The sequence below is a fragment of the Myxocyprinus asiaticus genome, chromosome 33 (genome assembly GCF_019703515.2).
Source record: "Myxocyprinus asiaticus isolate MX2 ecotype Aquarium Trade chromosome 33, UBuf_Myxa_2, whole genome shotgun sequence".
In the NCBI taxonomy this organism is placed as follows: Eukaryota; Metazoa; Chordata; class Actinopteri; order Cypriniformes; family Catostomidae; genus Myxocyprinus; species Myxocyprinus asiaticus.
The window spans coordinates 626,045-649,373 of NC_059376.1; the positions used below are offsets into that span (position 1 = coordinate 626,045).

The following is a 23,329-nucleotide window of genomic DNA, read 5'->3' on the forward strand; positions in this document are numbered from 1 at the left end:
TCCATCCGCAAAAGCAGAATCCCTCTCTGTCTTCAAAAAACGGCTAAAGAGACATCTTTTCCATGAGCACTTGACCATACACTCATAAAAAAGAAAAAAGAGAAAAAGAGTCTTGGATAGTATTTTTCAGATGCAACTGAAACTTTGCAGCACTTTTTGTACTACTATCTCCTTAAGATGAATCGCTTAAGTTGTATTCTTCCTCTTTTTGTAAGTTTCTTTAGATAAAAGCATCTGCCAAATGAATAAATGTACTGTAAATGTTCATTCAGGGCTTCAGTCAGCGATGCTTGATCAAGCGGTGCCCTGTAGCGCGTGTGTGCTGAGAAGCGCAATAATATTAGAAGATGTTTATCATATTATAACTCAAAACATCTCATTACAGAGGACAGCAGATTAGGCGTATTAATATAGAACGGTGATTAAAACTGATTGGAACTTCCTGTGCATTAAACGGTTTTAACACACATATTTGTAGGGCCTTGGCCCACTTAAAATGGCAGCAGAGACCGCATGGCCCTTTGTTCTATGGTCAAAAGGAGAGACATTGAACTCAGTTTCCCAAGGTCCTTCACAAATTCACAACTGGATGCGAAGTCCCGCCCATGGACCCAGGCTTAAACGCCATTGGTCGAGTGGCCTACAACTGATGACGTCATCTCGTCAACAAAACTCGCGGACAGATGAATTTCGCCCTCTCTGTGCTAAGCTCTGCCTGGCTCTAAAGGGACATCTGTACTGTGCATGTACTGAAGGAGTTTTCCCTCCGTTTGGACTGAGAACAAAGAGACCACGTTTTTCTAACCTCGCCATTTGGCCACAGTAGAGTAAGATTAACTTAGCTTTGTTCAAGTCTTATAGTATACTTATATCAACCGGTTCAGTTTCACTGTAAAGCAACAGTGAATTTATTTTGAAAAACGGAAAGGCGACCAGTTTCCCTTCTCCCTCTTTTTCATTCAACGTTGACTATCTGCATTCTTCCCCACCGCTGGATCCGAAGAATAAAACAGAGACGCGTCTTTCCGCTGACGAGCGTAAGACAAGGAACCATCCAGACCGTTTCTCCTGACCGCTCAATGCAACAGGAATTCCAACGGACAAACCTACTGAAATCACACAGGATTTCCCAAGTAAGGCTTGATATCTGGGCAGATTTAGTTTAGAAACTGTGACTTTTCTTGTGAATCTAAATCGTATTTTTGATTCTAAATGCTGATGTTTTGAATATATATATATTTGTATGTTAAACTCTGCTCGCTGTTTCAAGTGGGGATATTTGTTTTAGTTTCTTTTGGGGTTACGTTTGTTTTGTTGAGTGATTTGAACTAGTAATTCAGTCCCGCTGTTATGAGCGGTTACCCTTAACTAAACTGCATGCATTCTTCCTCGCTCCCGCTCGCTCTCACTCTCTCTCTCTCTCTCATTGATATTCATTGAGTGAGCGGCGCCTCAGTTCGTGTTCGACTCAGGCTGGTGAACCAAATTCTCCCGCCTGTTTCGTCAGTTCCTTTGTGTGTCCGCTCATTTCCACCCGCACGTGGTATTAGCTCCATTTTGGATTTAACCCTCCATTTTTAACCTGATCCTCCATTTTGATTCCTTGGTTACAACACCGGGACACACACACACACACACACACACTAGCATATAGCTCCACTGTTAGTTTAGGATATCATTGATTTTAACTGGATTATATTCGGATAGTATTGGCTGTGTTCACTACTGCTTGTGTATAATAAATCTTGTTATATTATAAGTACTCCTGTTTGTTTTTGTTTGAATGTTGTGTTGAAGCCAACCTCTGCCACGTGAAGAACTCCCAAGTTACCTCAGAGTACTATTATGTTATTGGTGTTAGAAACTAACTGTAACTAGATTACTGTTGGATTTGTGTATCAAAATAATTGAACTAGGTTTCCCCTTTGATTATTTTGATTAACAATTAAGATACTCAACCTACAGGGTAGATTTTATTCTATGAGACTCAGTCAGTAACTTGCTATCATTTTTCTCTTTTCAAAGAGTGGTGCCCCGAGAATAGAGTTTAATGAATTAAATTCTATTTAATTACTATTTAGCTATTTGATTATTCCATAATTAATAACAATTAATTATTGATCATTTCTGGAGAATAGTTTGTTAAATTCTATTTAGTTATTTAATTGTTATTTGATTATTCCATAATTAATAACAATTAATCATCGATTATTTCTGATAGTAAAACTGATTTAAACAACTAGTAGCACCTACATATTCCAACCAATCAGATCGAGTATTTGAATAGACCATGGTGTAAATTTAAAATAAAACATCAATATATCAAAATATTCTATTTTTTTATTTTCTAATTGTCATAAAAATGCTTTGAAAATTCGACACTATTTGGGCATTTTTGTAGATCCATTTGTGATAGATATATGTGCCAGGTTGCTAAAGACACGAGGTTTGAAATAATGTTTGGCAAAACATCCATACATTTAATGGTTAATATTAATATATGACTTCACACATTATATATAGTATGTGGAAGTGTATATTTTGTTTTATTTTATCATTCTTTTTATCATTTGAATCACATTTTAAATTCCAGGTATTCTATCAAATAGTATAATGTCTTGAAATTGCACATATAATCATGATATGAGCGGTCATTTTTTGAAATTTATCGCATTAGTGCTATGTGTGATTAAAATTAATGTTTCTATTTATTTTTTTAATCAACAAATGTCTAAAAGAATTTGAGCGCCAAAAAACACAACTGTTTAATGCAGTGTTCCCGCACTGTGATAAGCTAGTTGGACATAATCCTGATTATGTCACAGGAAAATTAAAATGTGTTTACTCTGAAAACTGTCTGTTCACATGCCATGAAATCTTTGCATTCTTCATGTGCACTAAGACTGAACTCTCATCGACAGACTGTAAGATACAGCATTTTTTGGATACATTTTTAATTAGCAAACAGGAGATATGGACATTCACAGAAAAATTTGTATCTAGGGTTGTTCATAAATTCTGTATGACCCCAGAAATCCAAAAACACCAAGCTCATGACAAACGGTTCTAAAGTTATGGCCAAAAATATCCATTCTGGAGAATTTTTGACCCATAGGTGGCACTGTCACCAAACTTGGCATGCACCCTCAGTTCATGGTCCAAATGAATCATACCAAGTTTCATATCAATAAGACAAAGCATTGTCGAGGTACAGACTCACTTACTGTTTGATGTCCTTGTTGCGGAATTTGTTGATATGCCGTAAGGACACGGGTAAGTCAGACGAATCGAAGGATGTAAGTTATTCACTGTTAAAATACACAAGTTGGTGCTTTTGCATCATGTTTGAAGCTTGAAAGCTCCAGTCTCTTTTCTTTGTTTTTGTATGGGACCAGTACGAAATTACTCCTTTTGTGTTTCATGATAATGAAAGTAATACGGGTTTGGAACAACATGAGTAATGATGTCAGAATTTTCATTTTTGGGTGAAATATCCCTTTAAAAGCTTTTTGTCTGTAGTACGGCACTCTCAGGAGATGTTAGGCAGAATAGCCGCTTTTCCACCATCGGGCCGAACAGTTCTGAGCATGGAACGGTTACAGTTGCATTTCCACATGAGCATGGTTCGGCATGGCACAATTATAAAATGTTCTCGGCCTGGAATTCTCTGCATGGTTAGCTAACCGTACTCAACCTGGTGTAATGGCTTTAGAACGTGACGACTCACAATTGTCAATTTGCCAACACCAACTTATGGTGCTTTTAGTTGTTTCCAGCTTCCCAAGTTGGCTAACATTTGGCTGAAGTTAATAAAAAATTGTTTATGTTTAAGTGTATCTTCATGATTTTATGATGATAGTTTAAATTGAATCGTAGCCTACATTTATTTTTCTACTAGCTTATTAAAACTAAAAAAATATCAATATATTCTCATATACTATTTTCATATACTACAAATATCTTGTCAATAAATATAGTTTTTAGCTAGTCTGGTAACTTTACCATTCTGCATGTTCGTGTCCGGTGGCAAACACAAGCCCTCAGCATATAATGGTAAAGCTCTCGTCTTTTTCTCTTTACTTTCCTTTACACATGGTCTGTGTCTTTCCTGTGTGCAGTCCTAAAAACTGGAAGATGTGATCATTCTCCATAGTGCACTCGCTCCAGTGTTTACCTCTCACGCGGTCATCAACAGACGGATCTGTTGTGTACATTTCCTGATTTCACCGCACCACAGCGGAAAAAGAAACCGTTACCGAACCAACTGGCCCGGATCAGCATGGTTTTGTGACGAGAACAGTTCGGCCCAATGGTGAAAAAGCAGCTAATGTTTTTGCAGTACATCTCCTTTTGTGTTTTACAGAAGAAAGCATGTCATTTGGTTTGGAATGAGGGTGTGTAAATGACAATTGTCATTTTTGGGTGAACTATCTCTTTATGTACATGCTGTATGGGAATGACAAATCCAATGAAGTGACAAATCCAATGAATGTCTGTCACTCTGGGTCATGTTAAGACACATGTATGAGGCGGCTAGAAGTGCTACATTCAAACACAGCACATATGACAGCAGTCATAGTGATCTTGCCGTAGACAACACAAGAGCCGTAAGCAGATGTGTGTTTGTGAGCCTGAGAGAGCACGGGACAATCCAGAGTGGCACAAATGTAGTTTTGGGTATTGAACATTGTTGTGCAAATTTACACCAATTTAAATATTTCATCAAACTAACATCAGTCATGTTTCTAAGTTACGAATTAAATTTATCCAAAAAATCGGAACATCGCAAGACAATTGGCGAATATAGCAGCGTTTCCCTCCCATGTGTTTAAGAGAACAAAATCGTCACCGAGCTTGTGTTCATTGATGGAATTGTGAACTCTGATGTGTACAGAGAAATTCTGGAAGCAAACTTGCAGAAATCAGTGAAGTGGCTCTTTCAACAGCATAATGATCCAAAGCACACCAGCCGCCTAAGGTCCTAGAATGGCCCTCCCAGAGCCCTGACCTAAACCCTACAGAGCACCTATGGGATGCAATGGAGAGGAGAATGTCAGATCGTCGATGTTCTTGTGTGGATGAACTGAAAGCTTTGGTGGCTGAAACCTGGAGGAAACTTTCACCACAGATTTTACAGAAACTTGTTGATTCTACGAGTTCTGCAGACGAAAGGATTGCAAATTAAAACTAAAATACTTGAACATGTAATCTTTAATAAAGCCATTATCAAGTGTCCAAATAATTTTCGGTCTTAATTTTAAACCATATATCTGTTGTTTTATCATTTAAAATGTAAAAAGCTTCTTTTTGTTAAATGTTCTGCTTGAAAACTGTGCTTATGTTATCTTTCTTTACAATAAATGCAAATTGGTGTAATGTTTTGTTCTCAAAGGCAAAATAATTTAAGCATTTTTAAATTCAGCTTAAGCGTCCAAATAATTTTTGGGGCCACTGTGTATGGCAAGAAATAAGTATGATAATAATCTCAATAAATAATTATTGAGAGCAAGTGAAACTTTGACAAAAGTTAGCACAAAAAACTAAAATGCATTCGTATAAGCACTAGAGTTTCCTTTAGAGTTTCATGTCTTTGGATAAGTCTGGGAACATTGGACATGTTTACACTGCAGTATTTAGCAGTCTTTATGGGACTGGATGTTTGTGAACAACAAAAAACAAGATATTGCACAGATGTTTAATAGGATTACTACTTACTATCCATTAGTCATTTAGTTGATGCTTTAATCTAAAGTGATTTACAGCACACTTATTACAGGTCCAAACCCTCTGGGGTCACTTGAGTATAAGGGTCTTGCTCAATAGCACAATGTTGACAGTTCAACCCTTGTGGGACTCCAGTCATCCTTTCTGTTTCCAGGCTAGATCTGTACCCTCAAGGCTACACCAGCTCATACAGAAGGATGGAGGTTTGGGCCAATGTTAATTTTCACATTCACTTTACTTTTGAATTTAAATTGGTACCGCATAATAGTCCTACTTTCAATATAATATAATTTAATATAAGACAACACCATATAATATAATATAATGTTATTTTATATTATGACATACTGTATATATACAGTATAAATGTATATACATAAATATATTATATAAGGGATAAACCACGGCTAGGTTTGTGTTAAATTATTTTAATGCACAACGTGGAGGCTAAGAACCACCCAACGCGAAGCGGAGTGTATTCAAATTGTTTAACACACACCAAGCTGTGCATTATTTAGAATAAACACAGAATGTAGAGGGGTTGGCATTCCAGAGGAAATTTATTATTTCGTTTTTATTCATTGTAATTTTTCACATTAATGTGGAAAATCCGACATTACAAACATGGCAGTGGCAGTAAAAGTAGCACTTACTGTATAATAAGGGGAAAACCATTCAAAACACTCTTGGAACCTGCAGATTTGGACCTCTGAAACATCGGTATGGTATCCATCAAGGCTGCCCGATTGACCACAAAACGCTGCCTGCATTTTGTAAACAAACGTCATGGTTACTGGTGTAACCTCCGTTCCCTGATGGAGGGAACGAGACGTTGGTGTCGATGTAGTGACACTAAGGGTCACTCTTGGGAGCCCGAGACACCTCTGGTCTTTGATAAAAGGCCAATGAAAATTGGCGAGTGGTATTTGCATGCCACACCCCCGGACATACGGGTATAAAAGGAGCTGGTATGCAACCACTCATTCAGGTTTTACGCTGAGGAGCCGATATAAGGTCCGGCCATTTCAGCGGGTAGTTCAGCGTTGTGGCAGGAGGGACCAACGTCTCGTTCCCTCCATCAGGGAATGGAGGTTACACCAGTAACCATGACGTTCCCTATCTGTCACTCACTCGACATTGGTGTCGATGTAATGACACTAGGGGTCCCTATACAAAACGTGAATTGGCGGTGTGTGGTGGGCAGACTTGCTGTGTGCCTCATAGCCAGCACACCAGGTCGACACGTAACCTCCCCCAACACTGTTATGAGTGTCGAACGGCCCTTTTTGGGGACAAGTCGACTACCCAAAGATAGAGACAGGCTTAACCCAGTCGTGGCCTCTTTTCCCCTTCTCTTTTTCCACTCCCTAAAAAAGAAGGGGGATTATCCGACTGGGCCGCCAGGTCTAGTCGGGGGGTGTCCCTCCCAAGGGGAGGACACCGCGAAGACCACACCTCGCCCCAAGAGAGGGGGGGATATTTAAGTGGAAGAATACGTCACATGGTCTTTCCAACCATGTGGAGAGCCTTCAAGGTAGATCCTGCCCAATGGGGGAGGAGTTACTACAAACATGGAGACTGGGGCAGAGGGGCTCTGCCCAAGGAAGATGCAGTTTGCCAGCAGGGAAACGAATTAGCGGAAGATATAGATCGCATGGGGTTAGACTTACAGGGAACCGCCACATGCGGAGCACCTACCCCAGAACCAGGCTCTTAGTTAACGCGTGTACTAGGCCGGCAGCGAGTCTCTCCGAATACTCGACTGCCACAGGGCCCGGAGGAAGTCAACCAGGGAACAAATTTTGTGAACACTACTGGGAATTAACGGCGCACGTCTTCAGCTCAAAAGGAGGTGGAAGGCGCTATGTGCGAATGATATACCCGGCCGGCTATCCCGGGCTTATCCGCTTGTGTTGCGTGCCACTACCTGGGACGAAACCGGTTCCACCTGGAGGTTGTAGAACCTTGCAAAGGTGTTGGGTGTTGCCCAGCCCGCTGCTCTGCAAACGTCTGTTAGAGAGGCACCTCTGGCCAGGGCCCAAGAAGCCGCTACACCACGGGTAGAATGGGCTCATAGCCCTACCGGGGGTGGCATGTTTTGGGCGAGATATGCCATAGTTATGGCGTCAACGAGCCAGTGGGCGATCCTCTGCTTGGAGACAGCGCTTCCTTTCCGCTGTGCACCAAAAGCAGACAGAGAGCTGCTCAGAGATTCTAAAGCTCTGCGTGCGATCCAAATAGATGCGTAAAGCGCGCACCGGACACAGCGACGACAGGGCTGGGTCTGCCTCCTCCTGGGGCAGCACTTGCAGGTTCACCACCTAGTCCCTAAAGGGGTGGTGGGAACCTTGGGCACATAGCCCGGTCAGGGACTCAGGATCACGTGAGAGTAACCTGGACCGAACTCCAGGCACGTTTCGCTGACAGAGAACGCTTTCAGGTCACCTACCTTCTTGATGGAAGTGAGCGCAGTCAGGAGGGCAGTCTTCAAGGAGAGTGCCTTAAGCTCGGCTGACTGCAAAGGCTCAAAGGGGGCTCTCTGTAGACCCTGAAGAAATACAGAGGTCCGATGAGGGAACGAGGCATGGCCTGGAGGGATTCAGCCTCCTGGCGCCTCTTAGGAACCTGATGATCAGGTCATACTTTCCTAAGGACTTACCGTCGACTGCGTCGTGGTGTGCTGCTATGGCAGCAACGTACACCTTCAAGGTGGAAGGGGACAGCCTCCCTTCCAACCTCTCTTGCAGGAAGGAAAGCACTGATCTGACTGCGCATCTCTGGGGGTCTTCCTGACGGGAAGAACACCACTTAGCGAACAGACGCCACTTAAAGGCATACAGGCGCCTCGTAGAGGGAGCCCTAGCCTGAGTGAACGTGTCTACCATCGCAGGTGGGAGACAGCTTAGGTCTTCCACGTCCTGTCCAGGGGCCAGACATGGAGATTCCAGAGGTCTGGGCGCGGGTGCCGGATGGTGCCCCTTCCCTGAGAAAGAAGGTCCTTCCTCAGGGGAATTTGCCAGGGGGGAGCTGTCGCGAGGAGCGTGAGGTCCGAGCACCACGTCTGGGCGGGCCAGTAGGGTGCTTACCAGGATGACCTGCTCCTCGTCCTCCCTGACCTTGCACAGTGTCTGTGCAAGCAGGCTCACTGGGGGAAACGCATATTTGCGAATGCCAGGGGACCAGCTGTGTGCCATGCCCGTCTCAGGACTCGAGCCTGGAGCCAGTGCTGAAGCGGCCTCATATGCATCAACCCGAGCGGGGTGGCCACTGCCGAGGATGCCATATGCCCCAGGAGCCTCTGAAAAAGTTTCAGTGGAACTGCTGTTTTCTGTTTGAACGCCTTCAAACAGGCCAGCACCGACTGGGCGCGCTCGTTTGTAAGGCGCGCCGTCAAGGAGACTAAGTCCAACTCCAAACTGAGAAAAGAGATGCTCTGAACTGGGAGGAGCTTGCTAGAATGCGTCTTTGCGTCAGCATCTTGAACGGGAGTCTGTGTAAAGCCCGGTTCAGTAATCGCAGGTCCAAGATTGGCCGCAACCCACCGCCTTTTTTCGGTACGATGAATTAGGGGCTGTAAAACCCTTTCTTCATCTCGGCTGGAGGGACAGGTTCTATCGCGTCCTTCCGTAGGAGGGTAGCGATCTCCGCACAAGGTAGCAGCGTTTTCGTCTTTCACCAAGGTGAAGTGGACACCGCTGAACCTTGGCGGATGCCGGGCGAAGTGAATCGTGCAGCCGAGTTGGACGGTCCGGACCAGCCCTCGTGATGGATTGGAAAGTGCAAGCCATGCGTCCAAGTTCCGCGCAAGGGGTACCAAAGGGACAACGTCATCGGATGTACCGGCAGGTGGGGCCTCGCAGCGGGGCAGAGCTCAAGGTGCCACACCACGTCGTGGCCGAGCTGAGTCTAAGGACATCGAAGCACTTACCTGGCTCCTTGTGACCACTCCCGGAACAGCCTGGGACAGGGGAGGAAGAGGCCTGTCCTCGTGACCTGTGGAGACTGTCACTTCGGGGGTTGATTTGTGCCACAGCTGGGCGCTCAGGGGCGGTAGACCGCCACTGGAGCGCCAATCTGCCAAATGGAGTGGTGGACGGCGGTCGTGATGACAGCCGTACACACCGGATACTTGACCCAGGGAACAAGGAAACCGCTCTTGCTGAGCTCTTGAGTACTGCAGCCACTTGGGCATGCAGCGCAATTAAATGCAAAAAGTAACAAAAAGATGAAGATCTGCTTACCAGCTCCAGAGCAGCAGGTTTCGTTGTCCCTGGGTCGCCTGTCTCAAGGGCGCTTTGAAGCCTTTCACGGGTTCTGGGCGGCCGCGAGACGGGTGGCGTCTGCTTCCTGCGGTGGGCTCCACGCCGGGGCTGGGCCGAAGGGGCGGGCTGCGGCGGAGCCGGTGCAGTCACCGCAGGGGGACGCCCTTGGCGATGAGTAGATGGGGTGCGGGATCTTGAGCCACGCCGGGGCAGGATATGCTGGCTAGCATCCATCTACTGCTCTACCATCGAGAACTGCTGGGCAAAGTCCTCGACGGTGTCGCCGAATAGGCCCGCCTGGGACATGGGTGCAGCAAGGAATCGTGTCTTGTCGGCCTCACCCATCTCGACCAGGTTGAGCCAAAGGTGGCGCTCCTGGACCACTAGTGTGGCCATCATCCACCCGAGAGACCGCGCCGTGACCTCCGTCGCTCGGAGAGCGAGGTCGGTCGCCGAGCGCAGTTCCTGCATCAATCCCGGGGCGGAACTACCCTCGTGCAGTTCCTTTAGTGCCTTGGTGGACTTGCAGGAGAGCCATGGCGTGCAGGGCGGAGGCGGCTTGTCCAGCAGCACCGTAGGCCTTGGCCGTCAGAGACGACGTAAACCTACAGGCCTTGGACGGGGATTTTGGGCACCCGTGCCAGGTGGCGGCGCTCTGCGGGCATAGGTGCACCGCGAGCGCCTTTATCTACCGGGGGATTGCCGAATAGCCCTTGGCCGCCCCACCATCGAGGGTAGTGAGTGCGGGGAAGCTGAAAAGATCGGGACCGGGCAGTAAAAAGTGCCTCCCGCGACCTTGTCAGCTCTTCATGCACTTCCGGGAAGAAAGGAACGGGGGCGGGGCGTGGCTTTGGGTGGCACCGTGAGCCCAGGAACCAATCACTGAGCCGCGAGGGTTCAGGGAAGAGCGGTGAAATCCACTCTAACCGACGCTCGTGGCTGCCCGGGAAAGCATGTCATCATCTCCGCGTCAGCCTGTGACTGGGCGATCGACCCCGAAGGGAGAAGCCCAGCTGAGGCTTCCGACTGGATGAGCCCGCTCTCCGATGCTGCGCTCGAGAGCTCATCACTTTCGTGGGCTCCGAATAAGAGGTCGAACTCGCTGTGAGACAAGCCAGCGGACTCACCCGGAAGTCTGATCGGGGCAGACGAGCGTGCTGGGGAATGGGAGGTCCGCGGGGGGATACCCGGCGGAGGCGGTCCCATTGGGGTCCCCAAATCTCCCCCAGTGCTAGCCGCGCTGGCCTCAAACCCGTGGGTAAAAGGACCGAGGCGGGAGCCTCTGGGGTGGCTCGGTTTCTTACGAAGGTGAGCCGCGACCGCAACGTTGCCATGGACATATTCCCGCAATGAGAACATGACCATCCACGAACGCTGTCTCCGCGTGAGCAGTGCCCAGACACGAAAGACAGTGATCGTGACCGTTAGAAGGCGAGGGATAACGAGCACAACCAGGAATAACACACAATCGGAAAAGCATCTTTAAAAAGACGCGTCTTTAAAAAGACGTTCCGTGTGTGCACTCTTTTAGAGAAATATATACTCTTTTAGAGGGGAAAAATGCTCTTTCAGAAAATATACTCTCTAGTTTTTCTGCCGAAGCGCCCAGGGGCGTTCTCTGCAGTGCACCAATGCAGAGGAGGGAGAAGCCGCTGAAATGCGCCGTCAGATCCAGCAGAGGTGAATGAACAGTAGTATTCAGCTCAATGAGCATGACCGTTCGGCTCCGAAGAGAAAATCTGAATGAGTGGTTGCATACCAGCTCCTTTTATACCCGTATGTCCGGGGGAGTGGCATGCAAATACCACTTGCCAATTTTCATTGGCCTTTTATCAAAGACCAGAGGTGTCTCGGGCTCCCAAGAGTGACCCCTAGTGTCACTACATCGACACCAACGTCGAGTGAGTGACAGATAGGGAACAGTGCTTCTCCTTCATAGATGTGTGAGCTCAAGGGGGGCCTCTAGCGGCAATGAGCGGCACTTCAGCACAGAAACATTATATACACAACACATCAGTTAAAATCATCTTGCATTGCCTTGCTGGACAGTGAAAGACGCATTTCGTCCTGATTTTAATCTCTCACCCTCTGTGCAAAACAAGCTGAATTCCATTATAAATTGATTAGCTATGCTGATGAAAGTGGTTGGGAAATGTTTTCAATTGTTATTGCTCACTCTGCTTGCTCTGTAATGTTATGTTGCTATGGTTACAAACAGCGCATTAATATCGAATGGTGATTAAAACCAGAAAATCTTTTGCAGAGACAGGTCACTTCTATTAAAATTAATGGGAGAAATTGGAACGCCCAACGGTCAACAGATGTAGAAAGGAATTCCCGCCTTCAGGTAAACGAGCCAATCACCTTTTAGATGCAGATATCGCCTGTCAATCAACTCTAGAACGCAGATGCACATTAGCTATACAAGAATTTCATTTTTTAGCGTAATCTGAGGTAAAGAATCACAATTTATGATTCCAGTGTTGTCAGATATCACGAAGTGGCGAAACTCAGGAATTGTAATTAGGTTATGTGCAGATAATAGCAAATAACCTTTTACTGCTTTAATAAATAGTCATTCTTGATGAACAATTCAAAGCATTTGTATAAAAAAAATCCATTATTAATTTGATAACTTGAACTGTACATTTAACTCTGTCAGTGAAAAAATACATGGATCCATTGTTTGTTGTTATTTAAACAAACAAATGCCAGTAGTGCACATATTGATCAATATTTTAACAAAGGCTAGAGCAAGCGTATTCCTGATGTGTTCTGCTAAATTTGCATAACTGCAAACTTGAATCATAAGTTATACGTGCTGTCTTTCTTCCCGCCACAAAATTAGATTGAAACAGAACCGCATGGACCTACATATAAGCGGTCCAGCACCAACATATTAGGCGTTACTCCATCGTAAAATAACAAGCGACGGCTGGGTTTCCCGATAACAGTGCAACTTAAGCTTTTATGAGCATCTTAACTAACATTGCTTGTTGTTTTACGATCGAGTAATGCCTGTTTCCCAAACCAGCATGTACATCGCTCATTATAAAGTTGAACTTAAGTGCTTTATTAATGGAGCTGCCCAGTCCAAAGGTGCTGATCACTTTGGCCAATATATGTCCAGATGTTTGTCTTCTCTGCATGAAAATGTGGAAATACTAACACTCATGGCAGTTGTCAGTAACCTTGTTGAGGTGCCAAAATGTATTAACTATTACAGAATTTAATAAAATAAATAATGATGGCTTTAGTAAGACAGAGATTCAGATGTTGGCTATTGATGCTCAATCATAGAGATTAATGAAAGTGACGCAATAAATGCATGTAATGTGAATGTACACGATGTGAATTATAAGGGGCTCTCACGTAGACTAAAGTTTTTTGTCTGGAAACTGAACAAATGCACACAGAACAGGATTAAAATGACGGACATCAGTATTGAACTACTCATAGACCTGTCTAAATATTAATAGATCATCTGGTTAGAGTTCAAGGTACTGTGTACTTGTAGCCTTACTGCCATTATGCATCATGCAATTTGTTACTGTCTTGTAAAAAGACTATATGTGAGCCAATTTGAACCATCCATTGGTTCAAATTGCACATCCTCTGCATGCACATCCTCTGCCCTTAGTGGGGATAGTTCTGTTTGCATTTTGCTTTGCAATTTAACTGGAAAGGAGTGCAAGATGCTCTACAGCGGAGCGGGTAGTTGAGCGCGCGAATTGGTGCACAAGAACATTGCCAGCTGTCAATCAACGTCATTGATAACAGCTGCAACAAGTACTCATTATAACAAACTCCAGTGCTGAATTGTCACATATTATAATACACACAAATGAAATGGAAACTCCTGCTCAAGAACTGGAGATATTTCTTCCACATGAGACACTTTCCTGATGAAAGCTATTTCAAAAAGTCCAACATGTCCTACCAGTTCCACCCATATATGACGCCCTTGGAACAGACCATGGTATAAATATATAAAATACATGTAGTAAGCTCATATATTTATATGTATTAAATATATATTATAAATATTATATACAGGTCAAACTCTAACCCTAAACATTATCCCAAACTCTGATTGGTCGACTGGAATGTTGTTCCAGAACCAACAAAGCAGTGTTGTATAAAGTATTTATTTGTCATACTTGAGGAAAAGTAAAGATACCTTCATGGAAATTTGACTTGAGTAAAGTTAAATTAACTCATGAGAAAACGACTTAAGTAAAAGTAATAAAGTAACTGATATTACATTTACTTAAGTATCAAAAGTACAAGTAAATTGCATAAATTATGGAACAGTTCATTAAACCCATGGCAACTTATTTGATTTATGGTGCTCACGATTTACTCGCTCTCATGCCATCCCAGATGTGTATGACTTTCTTTCATCTGCTGAACACAAATGAAGATTTTTAGAAGAATATTTCAGCTCTGTAGGTCAATTCAATGCAAGTGAATGGTGGCCAGACATTTCAAGCTACAAAAAGCACATTAAGGGAGCATAAAGTTATCCATACTACTACAGTGGTTAAATCCATGTCCTCTGAAGCGATTCAGTTGGTTTTGGGTGAGAACAAACCAAACTGTAACTCATTTTCACTGTATATCTTGCCATTGCAATCTCTAGGCACGATCATGATTTCAAGCTTGATTTCACTTTCTAGAGCTTGATGCATGCGCAGAGCCTTAGATGGCGTGCAGGAAGTGTAATCGAGCTTGAAATCCCGATCGCCAAGGAGACTGGTAATGTCAAGGTTTATAGTCAAAAAAGGAGTTATATTTTGGATCCATTCAGAAGACATTGGTGAAACCACTGGAGTCTTATGGATTACTCTTATGCTGCATTTATGTGCTTTCTGGAGCTTCAAAGGTCTGGCCACCATTCACTTATATCGAATTGACCTACATAACAGCGATATTCTTCTGAAAATCTTTTTTTTGTTTGTGTTCTGCAAAACAATTTATACAATTAAAGTCATACACATCTTGGATCGAATAAGGGTGAGAAAATTATGAGAGAATTTTCATTTTTAAATGAACTATCCCTTTAATGGCACATTCAAGTCACATCAGAATGATCATATTTATGGGATGAGTGTAAATGAACACCACAGTCCATACAAATTGGAACACTGAAGGAGGGAGTTGAGTCATATTAGTGACCAGATCAGAGACTGGTGGGGGTGGGCTCTTTTTATTTGGGCCAATATACAACAACCTGACAACCACCTAGAACACCCTGGCAACTGCAGAGCAATGTGCTAAAAACACAGAAAAAAACTGAGCAACAGCATAGTAACAACCTGGCAACCACATACTGTAACAATGCGCCAAAACACACAGCAGAGATCACCTTGACAACTGCATAGCATGCCCTAGCAACCATCCAGAAAACCCTAGTTACCACATACTGTAGCATTTATGTGCTACAAAGCAAATATAACACTTTAGCAACCACCAGAAAACTAGTTTTGCTTTGGCAAAGACCATTCACATCTTCATAAAATATAAAAATAAATATTGTAGGACATTTTCATGAGTGCTGGTAATTATTCATACCATCATATCTTGTTTAAATGTAAACGCATGTGATTGACTTTTATATGAACAGGTCTCCTGAAAAGGCGGGAGACTGATCGCACATAACTTCATTATTTCACAGCTTTCATAATGTTTAAGTCTAAACGTATACATTTAATTAGTCGAGAAAAAAAAAAAATTAACTCACATGTGCAGTTTCTTGTCTTCTCCAGAGGAGACAGACGACGGAACACGTAATCTGGCGCGCTTCACTTGTGATTTTGATTCAGATTCATGAGTCTCAAAACTAATCATTCAGACTGCTTTTTGAATCTTTATGTTCATGTTCAAACGAATCAAATTTAAATAACTTGACTCAAATGATTCTTTCAATGAATCCCATATCACTATCGCCGATCTGCATGCATTTTTGGGTCTGGAGTAATGTATCTGAGTAAAAGTATCAATTTTCTCTTTGAAATGTAGTGAAGTGAAAGTCCAAAGAAATATTTATACTCAAGTAAAGTACAAATATTAAAACTGTACTTAAGTACAGTAACAAAGTATTTGTACTTCGTTACTATACACCTCTGCAACAAAGGATGTAGATCAAGGAACTTGTGTAAATCATGTAAAGTGTGTGTGTGTGTGTCCCTGTGGCAGTTTTAGTGAACTGTGTCATTGTTATGAAAGAATCTGGGTCAGTATTCTCGTGACAGTGGAGGAGATGTGTGTGTGTGTGTTTGTTTAACATGAAGGCCACAGATCATGTCCTGAATATAAAGCAGAACAGGGGAAATCTCCAGAACTGACCGCTGGAATTGGCACATTCAGGAAGTGATATACATTTCCCTATAGTTCTTTTAGCTGTGTTCCAGAAGTATCGGATGCAAAAGAACCAGAAGAAGACCACACAAACACCTCACACAACAGAATTCCACTGAATGACCTGTGATCCTCAAGTAAATGAGCAGGTATCAGAAGCGTGCACACTCACGGTTTGTTGCCTTTGAGGGCGGCGTGATGCAGCAGGTTAAAGCCACGGTTGTTCTTTTGGGTGAAATCAATGTTGGGCACCACAGTGAGAATCTCGATGATGCATCTGAAGTCTTTAGCGATGGCGTCATGTAATGGTGTATCTCCATACGAGTCCTGATGACACAACAACATGCACTCAAACAATGATCTTCTGAAAGTTAAATGTCCAAATGTTGTCTAGTCTTGGTCTCTTAACTCAATTGCTGTTTGAGACTGGGACCTAATGATTATGAATTTACAAGCTCAAGTTTTGTGCGACAGACTTCAATCCTTTAGACATGTATAATTACACTTGCTTACATAAAAAAAAAAACACTTCTAAGTGGCTCAACAGCATCAGACCGATCTAAACGGAACACTTTCTGGTATGCATTGCCCGCTGTCACTGACATGCCAAGTTACAACACAAACAAAATATTTAGGATATTTTAATAAATAAATGTCAGTTTTTCCAGTCTGTTGTATTAGTATTTATTAATTTCCCCTTAATAATTTTAGATCAAGTTACATATTTCAATCTACTAGTTCCCTATCTGTCACTCACTCGACGTTGTGTCGATGTAGTGACACTAGGGGTCACTCTTGGGAGCCCAAGACACATCTGGTCTTTGATAAAAGGCCAATGAAAATTGGCGATTGGTATTTGCATGCCACTCCCCCGGACATACGGGTATAAAAGGAGCTGGTATGCAACCACTCTTTCAGATTTTCTCTTCGGAGCCGAACGGTCGATGTTTATTGAGCTGACTGTTCATTCACCTCTGCTGGATCTGGTGCCGCATTTCAGCGGCTTCTTCCTCCTCTACACTGGTGAACTGCAGAAAACGCCCCTGGGCGCTTCGGCAGAAAAAAGAGAGTATATTTTCCTAAATAGTATATTTCTCTAAAAGAGCGGCACACATGGAACATCTTTTTAAAGATGCATCTTTTTAAAGATGCCTTTCCGTTTGTGTGTTATCCCTGGTTGTTGTTGTTACCTCTCAACTTCAGACGGTCGCGATCGCTGTCTTTCGTGTGTGGGCGCGACCCACGCGGAGACAGCGTTTATGGATTGTTCATGTACTCACTGCGAGAACATGACCATGGCAACGTTGTTTCTTACGAAAGCAAGCCACCCCAGCGGCTCCCCGCCTCGGTCCTTCTAACTACAGGTATGAGGCCAGCGCGGCTAGCACTGTGGGCGATTTGGGGACCCCAATGGGACCGTCTGCCCCCACAGACCTCCCATTCTCGTCTGTCCCAATCGGGCTTCTGGATGAGTTTGCCTGCTTGTCTCACGGCAAGTTCGACCTCTTGTTCGGAGCCCGTAAAGCTGATGAGCTCTCGAGTGTAGCATCGGAGAACGGGCTTGTCCAGTCGGACGCAGAAGCCTCAGCTGGGCTCCCCCCTTTGGGGACGATTGCCCAGTCACAGGCTGATGCGGAAATGATGGAAATGCTTTCCCGGGCGGCCGCGAGCGTCAGGCTAGAGTGGAACCCTCCACTCTCCCCCAAACCCTCGCGGCTCGATGATTGGTTCCTGGGCTCGCGGCGCCGCTCAAAGCAGCCACGCCCTGCTCCAGTGCCTTTCTTCCCGGAAGTGCACGAGGAGCTGACAAAATGATGGGAGGCACCTTTTACTGCCCGGTCCCGATTTCTCAGCTCCTCCGCCCTCACTACCCTCGATGGGAGGGTGGCCAGGGGCTATTCGGCAATTCCCCGGTGGATAAGGCGCTCGCGGTGCACCTATGCCAGCAGAGCGCCGCCACCTGCCGCGGACGCCCAAAGCTCCCGTCCAAGGCCTGTAGGTTCACGTCGTACCTGATGGCCAAAGCCTACAGTGCTGCTGGACAAGCCGCCTCTGCCCTGCATGCCATGGCTCTCCTGCAGGTCCACCAAGCCAAGTCGCTAAAAGAACTGCACAATGGTAGTTCCACCCCAGATCTGATGCAGGAACTGCGCTCGGCGACCAATCTCGCTCTCCGGGCGAAGAAGGTCACGGCACGGTCTCTCGGACGGGCGATGTCCACATTAGTGGTCCAGGAGCGCCACCTTTGGCTCAACCTGGTCGAGATGGGTGAGGCCAACAAGACACGTTTCCTTGCTGCCCCTATCTCCTAGGCTGGCCTATTCGGCGACACCGTCGAGGACTTTGCCCAGCAGTTCTCAACGGTGAAGCAGCAGACGGAGGCTATCCGGCATATCCTGCCCCGGCATGGCTCAAGATCCCGCACCCCACCATCTCGTTGCCAAGGGTGTCCCCCTGAGGTGACTGCACCAGTCCCTTCCGTCCCTTCGGCCCGGCCCCGGCGTGGAGCCCACCACAGGAAGCAGACGCCACCTGTCTCACGGCCAGCCGCCAAGAACCCACGAAAGCCTTCAAAGCGCCCCTGAGACGGGTGACCCAGGGTCGATGAAACCCACTGCCTTGGAGCTGGTAAGAAGACCACTCCATCCCCCAGTGGAGGGCCGGGAGGAGAATCTTTTGTTGCTTTTTCATTTGATTTCACCGCATGCCCAAGTGGCTGCGGTACCCAACAGTTCAGCAAAAGAGCAGTTTCCTCGTTCCCTGGGTCACATACTGCGAGTACTGAACTGGGCTTTACACAGACTCCCGTTCAAGATGCTGACGCAAAAATGCATTCTGGCGAGCGTCCGGCATCAAGATCGGTTCGCGGCGATAGACCTGAAGGACGCGTACTTTCACGTCTCGATTCTACCTCGACAAAGACCCTTCCTGCGGTTTGCATTCAAGGGTCAGGCGTATCAGTACAAGGTCCTCCCTTTCGGTCTGTCCTTGTCCCCTCGCATCTTCACAAAAGTCGCAGAGGCAGCTCTTGCCCCGTTAAGGGAAGTGGGCATTCGCATTCTCAACTATCTTGACAATTGGCTAATCCTAGCTCACTCTCGGGACATGTTGTGTGCACACAGGGACTTGGTGCTCTTGCACCTCAGCCGATTAGGGCTTCGGGTCAACTGGGATAAGAGCAAGCTCCTCCCGGTTCAGAACATCTCTTTTCTCGGTTTGGAGTTGGACTCAGTCTCGTTGACAGCGCGCCTCACGAACAAGCGTACACAGTCGGTGCTGGCCTATTTGAAGGCGTTCAAACAGAAAACAGTGGTTCCACTGAAACTCTTTCAGAGGCTCCTGGGGCATATGGCATCCTCAGCGTGGCTACCCCGCTCGGGTTGATGCATATGAGACCGCTTCAGCACTGGCTTCAGACTGGAGTCCCGAGATGGGCATGGCGCCGCGGGACACATCGCGTGGTCATCACGCCTTGGACCGACCTCAGGTTTCTATGGGCAGGCGTTCCCCTAGAGCAGGTCTCCAGGCGTATCGTGGTCATGACAGACACCTCCAAGATGGGCTGGGGCGACATTTGCAACGGGCATGCAGCCGCCGCCTTGTGGATGGGCCTGCGGCTGCATTGGCACATCAACTGCCTCGAGCTGCTGGCAATTCTGCTCACCCTGTGGAGGTTCCGGCCATTGATCCAGGGCAAGCATGTGTTAGTTCGGACAGACAACACGGCAACGGTAGCATATGTCAACCGCCAAGGCGGTCTGCGCTCTCATTGTATGTCACAACTCGCCCACCGTCTCCTCCTCTGGAGTCAGCAGCACCTCACATCCCGGGCGACCTCAACACTGCAGCGGATGCGCTGTCATGGCGGGTTACCCTCGGGGGAGAGTGGAGACCAGTGGAGTCCAGCTGATCTGGAGTCGATTCGGACAGGCACATGTAGACCTGTTCGCCTCCCAATAATCCTCCCACTGCCCACTCTGGTACGCCCTGACCGAGGCACCTCTTGGTATAGATGTGCTGGCACACAGCTGGCCCCCTGGGCTGCGCAAATATGCGTTTCCCCCAGTGAGCCTACTTGCACAGACTCTGTGCAAGGTCAGGGAGGACGAGGAGCAGGTCGTCCTGGTAGCACCCTACTGGCCCACCCAGACGTGGTTCTCGGACCTCACGCTCCTCATGACAGCCCCCCCAGCGAAGGACCTTCTTTCTCAGGGACAGGGCACCATCTGGCACCCGCAACCAGACCTCTGGAATCTCCATGTGTGGCCCCTGGACGGGACGCAGAAGACCTAAGCGGTCTACCACCCGCAGTGGTAGACACGATCACTCAGGTTAGGGCTTCCTCTACGAGGCACCTGAATGCCTTTAAGTCGGGTCTGTTCGCTAAGCGGTGTTCTTCCCGACGGGAAGACCTCCAGAGATGCGCAGTCGGATCAGTGCTTTCCTTCCTGCAGGAGAGATTGGAAGGGAGGCTGTCCCCTTCCACCTTGAAGGTGTATGTAGCCGCTATAGCAGCACACCAAGACACAGTGGACGGTAAGTCCTTAGGGAAGCACGACCTGATCATCAGGTTCCTGAGAGGCGCCAGGAGGCTGAACCCCTCTAGACCGTGCCTCGTTCCCTCATGGGACCTCTCTGTAGTTCTTCAGGGTCTACAGAGAGCCCCCTTTGAGCCTTTGCAGTCAGCTGAGCATAAGACACTCTCCTTGAAGACTGCCCTGCTGATTGTGCTCACTTCCATCAAGAGGGTAGGAGACCTGCAAGCGTTCTCTGTCAGCGAAATGTGCCTGGAGTTCAGTCCAGGCTACACTCACGTGCAGGGGTGTAGCAGCCTCCTGAGCCCTGGCCAGGGGTGCCTCTCTAACAGACATTTGCAGAGCAGCGGGCTGGGCAACACCCAACACCTTTGCAAGGTTCTACAACCTCCGGGTGGAACCGGTTTCGTCCCGGGTAGTGGCACGCAATACAAGTGGATAAGTCCGGGATAGCCGGCCGGGTGTATCGCTTGCACATAGCGCCTTTCACCTCCTCTGAGCTGAAGATGTGCGCCATTAACTCCCAGTAGTGTTCCCTGGTTGACTTCCTCCGAGCCCTGTGGCAGTCGAGTTTTCGGAGAGACTCGCTGCCGGCCCAGTACACGTGCTAACTAAAAGCTCTGTTCTGGGGTAGGTGCTCCGCATGTGGCGGTTCCCTGTAGGTAACCCCATGCGATGTATATCTTCTGCTAATTTGTTTCCTTGTTGGCAAACTGCGTCTTCCTTGGGCAGAGGCCCCTCTGCCACAGTCTCCATGTTTGTAGTAACTCCTCCCCCGTTGGGTTGGACCTACCATGAGACTTCTCCACATGACATACTTCCGACATAGTTCAGCAAGACCATGTGACGTATTTCCACTTAAATATCCCCCCTCTCTCTGGGCGAGGCGTGGTCTCCGCGGTGTCCTCCCCTTGGGAGGGACACCCCCTGTCTAGACCTGGTCGGCCCTGTCGGATATTCCCCCTTTTTTTAGGGAGTGGAAAAAAAAAGAAGGGGAAAAGAGGCCACGACTGGGCTAGCCTGTCTCTATCTTTTGGGTAGTCGACTTGTCCCCAAAGGGCCGTTCGACACTCATAACTATGTTGGGGGAGGTTATGTGTCGGCCTGGTGCGCTGGCTACGAGGCACACAGTTGTCTGCCCATCACACACCGTCAGTTCACGTAACACAGTTCAGCCAGTTGCGGCGTTTTGTATAGGGACCCCTAGTGTCACTACATCGACACAACGTCGAGTGAGTGACAAATAGGGAACGTCATGGTTTCTTGCGTAACCTCCGTTCCCTGATGGAGGGAACGAGACGTTGTGTCCCTCCTGCCACAATGCTGAACTACCCGCTGAAATGGCCGGGACCTTGTCTCGGCTCCTCAGCATAAAACCTGAATGAGTGGTTGCACGCCAGCTCCTTTTATACCCGTATGTCCGGGGGAGTGGCATGCAAATACCACTCACCAATTTTCATTGGCCTTTTATCAAAGACCAGAGGTGTCTCGGGCTCCCAAGAGTGACCCCTAATGTCACTACATCGACACAACGTCTCGTTCCCTCCATCAGGGAACGGAGATTACGCAAGTAACCATGATGTTTTCATATTTACTTCTTTTTTACATATTGTATTTCAACAGCAACATCAACAGGATAACATTGAAATGCACGGCTTTTCAACACTTCTTTTTATACATTTAAAAGCTGCTTATTGGATCAATAAAGGTCAACATTATATTATGTGACAAGGCATTACTTTACAGAGAGCTTACGAGCTACTAGCCAAGTCTTGCGTTAAGAACAGCTGATGCAACTCAATTACAAACTGATTTACAGTTACAAACTAAAGAGTACTTAGTCCTCAGTAACTTTATGACCGACTTAAGTGAGACTTTATTCACAGCTGGTGCAACCCTGCCCTGGATGAGTAGTCAATAGTAACAATGAGAAATCCCTCGCAGTATGTGTAGCTGCTGAAGTGTGTTGTAATAAATGTGTGTAGTGTGCTTCACCTGCAGGTTGATGTCAGCCGAGTGTTCTGTCAGCACTCTCACAACATCGGTGAAACCTTTATTGACAGCGATGTGCAGAGCTGTACACATGGAGTTATTCAACAGATTCACACTGGCTCCTTTACTGAGCAACAGACGCGCAATCTCTGCCTGATTCCTGCACACACACACACACACACACACACACACACACACATCATCAGAACACAACACATGCATTATAGCACTGCAGGAAGAACACGTGAATAAAATGAGACTGAACAAATGTAACAGTGTAGCACAGAGAACACAAACATGTTCTTCCTGAAGTTATGAGCAATATAAATTCTTGACAAATGAGAACTGGCATTTAAAACATTTCTAAAAACACACTTTTAGAAATCTAGCGACCGCATAAGATTATGAATGATAAATGACAGCGACACATTCAACCACATGTTTCTGAGGATAAAC

General features: G+C 46.3%; 1 protein-coding gene across 3 annotated transcripts in view; it reads right to left on the reverse strand.

Annotated features, from left to right (window-relative positions):
• LOC127424008 (E3 ubiquitin-protein ligase MIB2-like) overlaps positions 1 to 23,329 on the reverse strand; it is a 142,485-nt gene that overhangs the window by 40,194 nt on the left and 78,962 nt on the right. For all 3 annotated transcript variants that reach the window (XM_051668762.1, XM_051668763.1, XM_051668761.1), the window contains 2 exons: positions 22,877 to 23,033; positions 16,519 to 16,673 (listed from right to left, as the gene is read on the reverse strand). In XM_051668762.1, coding sequence (XP_051524722.1) covers positions 16,519 to 16,673; positions 22,877 to 23,033 — 312 coding nt within the window. The remainder of the gene's footprint in view (positions 1 to 16,518; positions 16,674 to 22,876; positions 23,034 to 23,329) is intronic.